This window comes from Convolutriloba macropyga, chromosome 15 (assembly GCF_964194025.1).
Source record: "Convolutriloba macropyga chromosome 15, txConMacr16.3, whole genome shotgun sequence".
NCBI lineage: Eukaryota > Metazoa > Xenacoelomorpha > Acoela > Convolutidae > Convolutriloba > Convolutriloba macropyga.
The window spans coordinates 32,131,526-32,143,943 of record NC_134482.1 but is presented as its reverse complement, the minus strand read 5'-3'; the positions used below and the strand labels follow the sequence as shown (position 1 = coordinate 32,143,943).

Sequence of the window (12,418 nt, the reverse complement as noted above, 5' to 3'; positions counted from 1 at the left end):
TGCCTTAACACTCAATTTAAATTTTCAATGGTGTCATCGGATTCCAGTTAGGTTTCAAATAATCAAATTTTTTGTTTATTTCATTGCTAATGCTTTCTATGACATTCATTATATTTTTTTTTAATTAATTTTTGAGATTTTTCCGTTTTATTGTCCGTTATTATGGTTATCTTTTATTCTGATTATTGACAGGTCTTATAGGTTTTTAATGAGGCGTAAATTAATCCAATTAATGGGTTGTCTTGATAAAATAGGTTTTTTTTAAATACACTAACACCAAGAATATCATTTAAAATTCTAATTTTTCCCCTAAATTTATGAAACTTGTTTTCCTGTTTTGCTCGTAATAGCCAAGTAGTCTGCTTGTCAAGTCTGTTTTTCTATTTTTTCTTTCAATTCTTTGACTTATGTTTCAGGACTTGATCTTCTATTTCTTTTTGAATTCGTTTTACTACTTTCACTTTTGGCATCTGAGTTATCCCACTCACTGTTTTGACTTAATTGTATTTAGAATTCATTCAGCAAAATTATGTAAATGGTGTCACGTTCAAAAGGCAAAGTCAAGAGAAACCGGACGAATTGCTAAGCACGGGCACTAGACTTTTTGTTTAAAGACTAAGTTCAGTAAGTTATTGAAGTTCATAGAGTATACTGCTAATTGGTAATAGTTTTAACATTATTTCCCTCCAATTTAGAAGCAATCGTGACTTTCTCGTTGTTTTTCTCTAACTGTTTCAATCTCAACGCTCTTGAGTGGCGTCAAGGGCGACTCTTTTCCTGCAATCTGCGACTGTGCTTTGACTTTGTGTCCTGATAGACGGAATAAACTAGTAAAACCCTAATGCATTAACTGCTGTGCAATTCATTGGTTTGATCTTTTTCGACCTGTAAATGTACGGCACTTGCTTCCCCCAGGATTAACCTAGCTATAACCTAAATCAGCCAGACGTCAATCGTTCAACAGCAATTCATCCGTCGACGGTTGTTTGTTTTCAGGATCCGCTCTAATTTTTTTGATAATTTTGCTAAGTTCCTATCAAATTCCAGGCCAATTGGGTTGACATGTCAAAGTGAGGCTCCTGCGTAGCTGCATTTATGCTCTCAATTTGGTGTTTTGATTGTACAGTGCAAAGACATTAGCTCCAAAATTCTTCGACGAGAACTGAATGTTTTCTTCCGGTTTTTTGCTCAAAACAGTTCATCTCAGGTTGCAATTGTTTTCTTATGTAGTTATTTCCTTTGCTATGAGTTTCTACTACAATTAGTTCAATACTGTTTAATGAAGAAACGATTTTTTTAAAGAAATTTGTCACTGCTTGCTTAGCTTTTTCCAGTTTTTGTTTTGGAAATATTGATCATAGTTTTTATCTAAATATTATAGCTGCGGAGCTGTAAGCTGAGCGTAACTATATTGCGGTGCTATTGGTTTTCGTCGTTTGGCGCTTTTTCGTTTCTTATTTGTTCCAGAACATTTATTCGCTTGACTCTTTTTCATTGGTTTTTCCTGGTTCGTTTCTGGCTTTTTTGCGTGACCTAAGTTGCTCACATTCAGACAAAAATGTTTGTTGCTAAACGAAAATCGGTTGTAAGATAAGCGGTAAGATTCATTTTTTTGCAACTGATTTCTGTATCGGTTTTCATCTGCATTTTACGGCACGCAAGTCTATTTCGCAGCAATTCCGGCGGTGTTCCGGCTATATTTAACGATATTGCAATTCTTCTGAAATTGCTATATATTTATTTCTGTACAGTGAAGAAATCAAAGAATGTTTCTTATTTATTTGATCTTTTCTCAGTAGTATATGAAAGTTTTATTCTGCGAAGTTTGGGTTCGTCGAAGTACTATTTTGAGGTTCCAAAATGAATGTGACAAGAGTCGCAATGAAGAGTTTAGAAATTTTAATTTTCTTTTTTTAATTAAATTATTTTACAACAAACAGAAAATTGATATCTGCAAAATTTTTACTGTGCAAACATGTAATACTGGTTTCCAGTTACAAAGAATTCAAAAACACGCCAAGCGTTTTCTGTCTGCTTTTTCTTATTTTTGTTTTTTTTTATTTCATAACCGGGTTATAGTTACCCGGAACGAGCTTCATGTCTTGATCAGTAATTTTTCAGTAAATTACGCGTCTTAAAGTGTCAAATCAGCACTGATCACGTCTTATCTCAAGTCTTAAGACTTATGAAGACATGTCAAGACTTGCTAGTCATGTCTTGACGAAGACTTGACTAGACTTGATTATTGCGTAGTTAATAATCAAAGTAGTGTATTAAGAAAAATTATTCATAGTTAATGCATTTCAAAATTAGCAAAAATTTGTAAACTTTTTTACGAGAAATTTGTTAATCTGTCCAGACTTTTTCTGAATTGAGCATGTACCAACTTCAAATTTCCCATTTATTCACCCTGAAACCAAACTTGTTTCAATGGGCAGAAAAGAGTGGCCATGACTGGTATCGTTGTGCGATACCCAGAATTTTTTTCATTCTCTATCAAGTGAACTTTGTGGAAGTGCTCGCTTTGTCTTGTACTTCTTTTCTCACTTTGGAGTTTTTTAGGCAAGCCACTGTACGTGGCGGCCTTCTTCTTTCGTTACGATACGGAGTTAACCAACAATAAAAACTGTTCACAATACCTGACCCAATACTTATCAAGTCTTTGTCAAGACTTGCTCAAGATTTGTCAGGTCTTGGCCAAGACTTGCGAAAGACTTTGCCAAGACCTGCGAAAGATTTGTCAAGTCTTGGCCAAGACTTGACTCAAGACTTAAGACTTGATTTAAGACGTACCAAGTCTAAAAAGTGCATGATCAGAACTCTGATAAAGTTCGGATCCGAGACTGGCAATTTCACTGAATCAGTGTTGCTAAGACGTTCAGTCCGGGTAAAATTGTGTGAAAGCTTTATTGCATCTTTTTCAGTTTTAAGATATTTTAAGAAAATCTGTTCAAGCGGAATATTAACCTTGTGGATTTAAGGAATTTTCATGTGGGGGAAATCTAAGTAGGGTTGAACAAGTTTGTACTAGTAGCTAAATTTGATTTTATTCTCTTGGTCATTTTTTGCTATTGGGATGTACTTTTTTCGATCGACATTTATCTTTGCCAAGTTCGTAGCCTGCGGAAGCTTCTAATTGAATCTTTAGACACAGATTTTGTTAACGGAGCATTTCGCTCATCGCGCAAATCTATTTGGATTTTTCAATCCTGCAAGAACTGATTGGATTTTTTTTGTGTAAGACTTTACTAAAATTTATTATTGTGTGACCGGATCAAGTGTCTCAAAGCATTTTGAAAGAAATTTGCAAAATCTAAAAGGATGAAAATTCTCAGATCAACGGTCGGAATTCTCTCCAGGGACATGACATCTGTTTTGAAAGAATATAAATGTAAACATTGATAAATGAAACTGGCTTATTGTTGCAAAGGTACCCGCTAACTAAAGTTGATTCCTTAGATATTGCTCAATTAGCTTTTATGGCCTCGATTGATACGAAGTAATGGACTATATGTTAAAGGGATGGTACACAGCCACTCAACAATTGATGGTAGACGAGTTCACAATGCGATACGGAATAAGGTAAGTACCCATAGCTGAGGTTTCACAGACGCAAGTAATTTCTATCGGCCAGTTCATGATATTGTTCTGATTTAAATAATTTACTACTCATATAGCAGTACTAGGAGCAAAACCTTTCTGCAATATGCAGAACTACTGATTAAGGTGCAAAATACCTCACCAATGCTGTTCCTTAAATGGATGGGGAAGGATCACGATTGCGTGTATAAATTACGGACTTAATATTGACCCTTTCTTTTAATCGTTATCAATTGCTCTCAAAAGAAATTTGTAGCAATTATATAAATCTCGTTGCTATTTCGTGCAGTTTTTTGTTCTACCGCCTTCTCGTCTGATAGTTTTTTATTTGAGCATTTGATTTATCGTCGTCAAAAACTGGTAATTTTTCTCCCAGAGCCTCACTAGTTTCTAAGAGTACAAAACCCCGAAGCTGCTTAGAAGACGGTGTCTTGTTTTTTCATCCCTATTCTTTTAACCCCGATTTTTAAACCCGTAAATGTGTTAACCTCACAATAAGTTAATCACTATATTGTTTCACCCTGATTTTAGGCTTCCATTAGGATAATTAGGTCTCAATCAATTCTATTTAGTCTAGTTAAAAGAGATTAGAATTGAGGTAAAATGAATGAGGTACCAATACACTTACTTTTTCACACCTAAGTCATTTCACGCCGATTTTAATCTGTAAATTAATGGCTCATAATTGTCCGGAAAGTAAATCAAACGACACAATAGTTAAATGTACAGTTGAAACCATTAGCAAATTAGTTATCTCATCTAGTCCATGGGGCAATGAGAAGCAATTGAAAAGTGCATGGAACTCTAGAACATTTCTTGTTTCGTTGCATTTTGAAATCAGCATGATAACTGCTGAATTTCTGTTTACCATTTCTTCCAAAACAGAAATATTGGTTATGGAAGGCCATGAGTTTTATGTTGAAAGGGTACATAAGTCTACCACTGCCAGGAGTTATTCAAAATATCTCATTTGCACTAAATGGCCAACTTATTCTCGTAAACGGTGAGCTCAAGCATAATACTTCTATTGGGAACCCCACCACACGAAAAGTTATACAAGAGTCAAAGCCCGCCCTGGGTGAATTTTTAACGCCCGCAGTAGCCGTAGATTCTGCGATCTTACCAGTAACAGACGTTTTCTCGACACGGTATTCGTAGCCATCGAAACCAGATTTAAAACAAACATCCCAGCGTTTAAGAAAGAATATGCAAAAAACTGTCAATCCATGAAACGTCGGACCGGCATTTTGACCTACCCGATACGTTTAAAGAGTTTTTTTAGTTTGACGGTGGAAAAGATGACGGCACGCGCATTTTAATTTTTGGCGATCCGTATTTGATATCAGTTCTCAGATGTTCTAAGTCTTGACTTGCGGACTGAACCTTTGAATTATCATCTAAAATTTTCTGCCAAATTTACACCCTTTATGTATATAAACTTGGTTTTGCACTTGCATATTTGTATCCTATGTGAGCACACTTATAATCATAATGGTTTGTGGCACAGATTTTTGCAGATTTAGATCCTCGCTCACGCGCGCACACACACACACACACACACACACACACACACACACACACACAAAAATCACGCCACCCCACAATTAACCCCTCGAATGCTTTTGGACTCCTGCCCCTCTCTCAGTTATGCTTAAGCTGGCCTCAAGCCGCAAAGCCTACCCCTCTTAAATGTTTTTAGAGTAATTCCCCGGCTATGTTAATTTGTTTACTCGGCCTCTTTGCTATCATAGAAGAAGTTTTTCTTTCATTTTGGATGTTTTGCAGTCAGACTTGTTGGACATTGCTCAGAGCCCGTGGAGTTGTTTTTATCTGATAATCTTTTTCTCCACTCATGCGTTTTGAGTGAGTTTTGGGAGAATAATCCTTATATCTTCTGAAAGCTACTTGAGATTGCGCAGGAGCTTTAGAGGCTTTTTTTAGATATTCAGAAGTCACGAGACGGTGATCGAACTCAAGAGTGGAAATCATTTTATTCTCTATCTACCTCTCTCTGCTCTTCATATTAATCGCTGTTCCTTAAATAGTTTTTTAAAGGTATACACGTTTATGATCACAAACGTTATCACAAACTTTGCGTATAACTGAAGTTATATATAATAATAAATGCTGCGGATTTTGAAAAGTAACGTTAAATATAAGCATATTGAGAGAGTTACGGCGTCTCAAAACACATTAAAAGCCACATTTGCCATCTTAATGATTTTCATAAAGCTTCATATCAACTCTGATTGTAGAATCGATTAATTAATTGGCATGATTAGAGTTGTTATCTTTAATCAACATATAAGACAGAAGTTATCTCACGTGTATCATAAAATTTGGCTTTTCATGTTATGAAGTTTGATATCTAACCAAGTCACATTGTTCTTGCTGAAAAGTCTACGTCTAAATTCTTTTTCCATTCATAACTTGATTTTGAAATCTGATCAAAATATTGAAGAGTACTTTTTGTGATTTCTGTTTTTCAACATTTTTTGACGATTAATGGGTAGAATTTGCACAGTTTTTCTCATTAGTATTGTTATCATTCTTCAATAGTTTTGTTCAATTTCAGGCATCATTGGGAGGAGAGGTTCTGAATGTTTTTGTCTCTTTTCTAAGATGAATTGGTCCGGCCTTGTGTATTTTAAGGGACGAAAGTAGAAAGCATGGGTTGGCCCGTGACGGTTCCTCTGAAAAAAGCCCTCGATTATAGATCGCATGCTCATTGTGATGGGGGCTTGAGGTTCTATCCATACTATTTAACAGGAGTGTAACGGAATAATGAACAAAATGTCAATTGCATTTCATGAATGGAAGTATGTTATGAAGTAGTGAAATTGCAGGTGTACAGAGAAACACCTGGGCTACCTGAAGATTCTGCTGAGGAGGGCACTGGAGGGTGCAGTGATTGATCCCTCCCTCCTCCACCTGGCATTTGTGTGTACTTCTGCCTCTTTCAAAGGAATGAAACTACCCGCAATGACCTATAGTGTGTTAGTTCACTTTACCAACAAGATTTAGAGGTCACTACAAACTTTGACCACAATGGTTAGACCATGTTGAATAGGTTAATGAGTTCTTTAGCGAATACTTAGTTACCGATAAAAGGAAGGTTACATCTGCAAAATTATATAGAACATTTGAAAAACCCATTGAGTTTCTGGCCGGTACCTTTCACGGATCATAATTTTTCTCGTGTATTATTTCCCAAATTGTTTTGTAAAAATTACTCTGAGCTCAAAATGCCGTGATATATGAGAATTAATGTAAATTTTCATAATTTTGGAGTGCTCAACCGCATGATTGCGGCGTGACTCAACAAGATCTCTAATTTTTTTGTTCTATTGCGATTAATCTCATATCCTTTTTGATAATAAAAACAATAATCGAAATCGTTTTGAAAATATAAAAGAACAAGCATCATTTCAGCAGCCACAAAATCTTTCAAAACTGGACTAGTCAGAATTCCTGCTATATCTTAGGCAAGGGCAGCTCGAAAAAAATTGTGTATATTAATATAAAACATTAAAATGAATATTTATATTACATATTTTCTAATCTTATATTTTCTCGTTTCTGCTTGTGTCTATTAGTAGAAATATGAGAAAAATTATAACAAGAATAAATTATATATTCCTTTTAAGTTCTATACTTAAGCTCTATATGGATATTTTTGCTGGCAAATCCCAATGATTTTTAAACATTTTGAATTGAATTCGTTCGATCTACAAATTATCATAAACTGACCAACAATGCATTGGTTTTAGGAACGAGTTGATAGGTCTGTTCACTCAAGACGAGTTCGACTGTTTCTACCCTGAGCACTTAGTCCCAATAGAGAGAATGCTGCAAGGCGAACTGAAGATAGGGAGAGGAGAGGACTTCAGAGCTGCGATTGATGAGAAGTTGACAGAGACACTCGTGTTATACCTTCTTGCCAAGATATCCAACTTCACGTGAGCTAAATTTCTTTCGGATTCTGCAATGATTTTGTATTAACCCAGCATGTGGTATATCAAGCTAACGAAGTTGCCACTCCAGCAGAGCTTTGGTGCAACGGTAGCATGCCTGGCCGCTGTTCTGGAGATCTAACTAGGTTTGAGTCCTTTGAGGTCTAATTCTTAGCAGTATATGGAGTTAACTCATACCACAGTCGAGTTGTTACAATTTTGATAGTAGACAATGCTATATCCCAAAATGGAGGTAATTTCGACTTTTTATGTCAAAGTTCTACATCTTTGATATTTCCTCGAATTAATCCGAAGCGTCCTATTTTTTTAAGCTGAGGGGTTAAGGTCGATGAATGCCACCCGGGATGTCGCGGGGTCGAACCTCTCACATGTCGTTTTTGCACCCATAAATGTTATTTAGGCTAAGCCTCCTCTGAATTTAGTGGCCAAACCTGCTGTTCGAGAGCAATTCGTTCGATCTTAGTCGGTCTACGTTTTTACAAATCAATTCTTTTGAATATGGAACACTTGATTGTCGTGGCGTTAACGAAGTCCCTGCTTTCTTAAACCTGAGTGATCAAATTAATTGGTATTGTAAAGTAATGCTGTCTATCTAATAAGTGGATAGGACTTTAAACTACGATTGTTGCTAGCAATCATGAAGGTCGACAGATTATATCTCATGGATGTTATGTCGGAGGAAAATGAATCCTCTCCCCAAAAATCTGTTTTTTAAGCTATGTTTTTCCTTACTATTTTTTGCTTCCGGATTTACAATAACGTCAGTTCTTTTTTGACTATCTTGCGATATAAATTGTTCTCTTATTCTCAGTTTTGTTCAGTTGGCATCGAAATATGGTCAAATTTCATTTTTCCAGCTGGATTTCAGTTTTTTCCTCTTTGTATCGTTACATGAATAATGTCGTTTACTACTCATTTTAACGCTTTTTTGCAAGCGATTGTCCAGTCTGAGTGAATAAACAATTGTTCAGTCTGAATAAACCAAATATTTGTTGCTCTAAACTGACCATGTTTTTTTAATTTAATAAGATATAGCATTATCAAGGTAAACCGCTGTCTTTTCTATATAGTCATTTCTTACCTGGAGAAAAAAACAGTTTTTCTTTTATCGTGGCACTCCAACTCCATGCAAATCTAATAAATTTACTAATGAATATACATAGCCCCATTTTGAGATATCTTTACATCTTTGGGATATCTTTTACATCAAGAGACTGTTGTGTTTGGACGATTCGTATTGAGCTCAATTGTTCATATTGTTCAAAAAAGATGCTAGCCTGTTTTGCAAGTCAGGTTACGGGTCATTCAATTAATATTTTTTGAACTGATTGCTCTGTAAATATTAAACAACGGTCTTTCGAAATGAGAAAGACATCACCAAAATACAATGGTTAATACACCAGGAAATGTTATTCCAGCGTAATAGTTGCCTAGAGTTTATAAATCTGTTCTTTTTCATGTTGGAATGATAAAGGTGTTATGGCTTACAGGATATGACTGTAGTACGTACATCAAATGTGGGGGAAAATTCAAGCCATCTGCATACGTGGTTACCCTTAAGCGCTTGTTTTAAAATTTACTTGAAGTTCCCTGATCGTCAGTTAGTTTCAAAAAAGAAGGACGCAATAGTTGATTTGATACAATTACGCTGTTATCAAAATGTATTTTTTAAAAAACAATGTTGAGATCATTGGCTAAAAGATGGGTTTGGCGCTCAATTTAAACTTTTCAAACTGTAATAAAATTATGCAATCATATTCTCTATGCTCCATATGGGATTTTTACTGGTAGCACTCAGGATTTTTGTAACAGGATATAGAACTACCTGTCAAAATTTGCACGGAAAATAAGATCTCATGCGTACATATTTTTGCTCTTAAAATTGTAAATACACAATTTTTAATTGCTCTCGAACGAATTGTTGTAAACGTGTGTCTGTTTTATTCAAAATTTTTGGTTGACCGTTTTTCCGCTTTTGTTCTGCAACCTTCTTTGACTTTTGGAGTGCCTTTCTCACTCTGTTCTTTAGTTTTTAGTGTTCTATGTTGCTATTTTTCTGAAATAAAGTTCGTTGCTGAAATTGATTGTGAGCGAAAGTAATTCAAAACTATTGTAGCAAAGTGGATGAGATGTCAGACTGACAACCTGGAGGTCTGAGTTTCGAAACCCTGTGGGGTGCACCCATAAAGCATTTCTAAGCTACACTCACTCCCTCTAAATTAAATTGCCCCTCACCTGTCGTTCGAGAGCAATTCAGCGAAAATTTGTCGTTTTATGCTTCTAATTGCTCTCAAATGAATGTAGAGCTTATATTAGTCTTGCTAGTTTTTTGTGATTTTCGACTAATTTCGTCACTTTTTCACTCGAGAAATGGGATAAAATAGTAAAGCCCGATTGTTAACTCAGTAAAATCTGTAGTCCGGAAAGCTCTTTGAATTTAACTCTATAATTGACATATAGCAACGTACAGTAAAGGAACAACGTATAATTGTAACGTACAAGCATTAGCGATGATCATAGCAACAAGTGAAAGCTTAGACGGCAAGGTTTTTTCGATGCTCTTTTACTGGTTTTTTGTCTGATGTCATTGACGTCAAAATCAGTTCGTGTTCAATCGGCAATTGTCTAGAAAACCTAAAATTATTAAGCCGAAAACCAGCTTAATCGATACATATCATGGTTCTATTTACTTAGAATTAGGTTAAATGAACTTTTTCGGAACATTCTACGTATATTAGAACGTATTTAATTCTTATTTTAAAGTTTAGAAATACTCGAATCTGATTGGCTAAAATTCGTTTGTTTTATTTACTTCGTAACATCCTCCGGCCCGGAAGAAGATGTTGGGAAAACTGGTACAAGTTTTACAAGCGGGCGGACAAGTGAACCAGTCGACGTACGTAAAACGGCGGAGCGCGCGACGCTATCGGAGCCGTAACGGAGTTCCACAATCCGAGCGGTTGGGTAGTAACCCCTAGGGTTGGTTTCTTCAACTATCCAAACCAAGTCACCGGTCTTAAGGTGTTGCTCGGCAGGCGTCTGCCACTTAGAGCGTCGGTTCAGTGTCGGTACGTACTCTCTGATCCAACGGGACCAGATCGCATTAGCGTACGACTGCGCACGGGCGTAGCGTTTACGGTGGTCAAGCTCATTATTGCCGACAACAGACGGAATACCGGTAGAGTATTCTCCTAAAAGAAAGTGGTTGGGTGTTAAAGCGTTCAAATCGCACGGATCGGCACTTACGGGTGTTAAAGGACGCGAATTGAGAGCATTCTCCACGAGACAAAAGGTAGTATGCAGTACCTCATCCGTGAGGCGACGCGTGCCAAGAATAGTATACAACACGCGTTTGAAGCTGCGTACCAACCTCTCCCAGATACCACCTTGATGTGGTGCGCTGGGTGGATTGAACCTCCACTTAATACCTTTGTGAGCGAGCTCAGCTGCAATGTTGACAACGTTCCACTTTTCAATACTTTCTCGGAGTTCTTTCTCCGCTCCAATAAAGTTAGTGCCATTGTCCGACCAAATCATGGCAGGTGTACCTCTACGTGACACAAACCGCTCAACTCCCATAACACAAGAACTGGTGTCCATGGATGTAACTATCTCGACATGGACAGCGCGAGTAGTGAGACAGGTGAAGAGGAAGCCCCACCTTTTCTCAGTAGTACGGCGGACAGTAACATAGAATGGCCCAAAGTAGTCAACGCCAGTGTTCGTGAAGGGAGGAGACTGGTAAGCAAGTCTCTCCTTAGGTAAGTCAGACATGATTGGTTGCATGGTTACAGCTTGAAATTCTCGGCATCTCAGGCAGTCTGCTTTGATGGAACGCAAGGATGATCTTAGTTTCAGTACTGTGTAGTGCTCCTGCACAATTGATCTTAGGTATTCAACGCCCTGATGATAATGCTTTACGTGCGTGTGTTCAAGGAACAGTTTTACAAACGGATGACGTGCATCTAAGATGATTGGGTACTTTACATTAAACCCAACTTCAGTTAACCGCTTGATGCGGCCCGAGGAACGGATTAGCCCATTTGGACTAATAAACGGTGAATGTGGAGCAATTCGGCTACTCCGTTTAACGAATTTATTGTCAATGAGATCTTTTCTTTCGGCTTCAAAAGACTCTCCTTGCACCAAATACTGTAGATGACGCTCGGCTTCGTCAAGCTCAGTAGGGTCGGTAATGCTACCATCGGGGTTACGGTAGCCGGCATGTTTCGGCAAAAGCCGGAGAACGTACGCGGCAATGCGCAAGTACTTTTGGTAAGAACTAAACTTATCAAATGGGAATAACGACGGAACGGGAGTTGTCTGTTTTTTAACAGATGTAGCGAGAGAGACAGTGTCTTCTATGATGACTGCTTGGTTGACGCCAAGTTTGATGTTATTAATGACGTCTTTGTTCGGCACGAAAGGGAACCTTGAGTTAGTTAAGAAATGTGGACCATTGACCCAAATGCTTAGTTGCAAAACCTCAGCGGACATTCCACGCGTGCCAGCGTCAGCTGGATTATCCTTAGTTGCGACGTGGTTCCATTGGTCAACGCTGGTATACTCCAAAATTTCACAAACGCGGTTTGCAACAAAGATTGGTTGCTTTTCATTAGAGTTTATCCACTGAAGAACGGTCGTGCTGTCTGTCCACATGAATACTTGGTTAACAGTTACAGTAAGTGCCTGAATAATTTCGTTCTTCAGCCGAGCGGCAAGTAGAGCTGCTTGCAATTCCAGTTTAGGGACAGTCATTACTTTCATTGGCGCCACGCGCGCTTTCCCCAAAACAAACGCAAGCTCTGTTTTTATCTTGCCCGTAGGGGTTGTTACTCGGGCTC

The 12,418-nt window shown here is 37.5% G+C and overlaps 1 protein-coding gene across 1 annotated transcript in view; it reads left to right on the top strand.

Moving 5' to 3' along the window:
* The window catches only part of LOC142354644 (calcium-dependent secretion activator 1-like), a 110,193-nt gene that overhangs the window by 45,780 nt on the left and 51,995 nt on the right, over positions 1-12,418 (top strand). Inside the window, exons 16-18 of the mRNA XM_075406989.1 lie at positions 3,521-3,582; positions 6,447-6,596; positions 7,371-7,559. Coding sequence (XP_075263104.1) covers positions 3,521-3,582; positions 6,447-6,596; positions 7,371-7,559 — 401 coding nt within the window. The remainder of the gene's footprint in view (positions 1-3,520; positions 3,583-6,446; positions 6,597-7,370; positions 7,560-12,418) is intronic.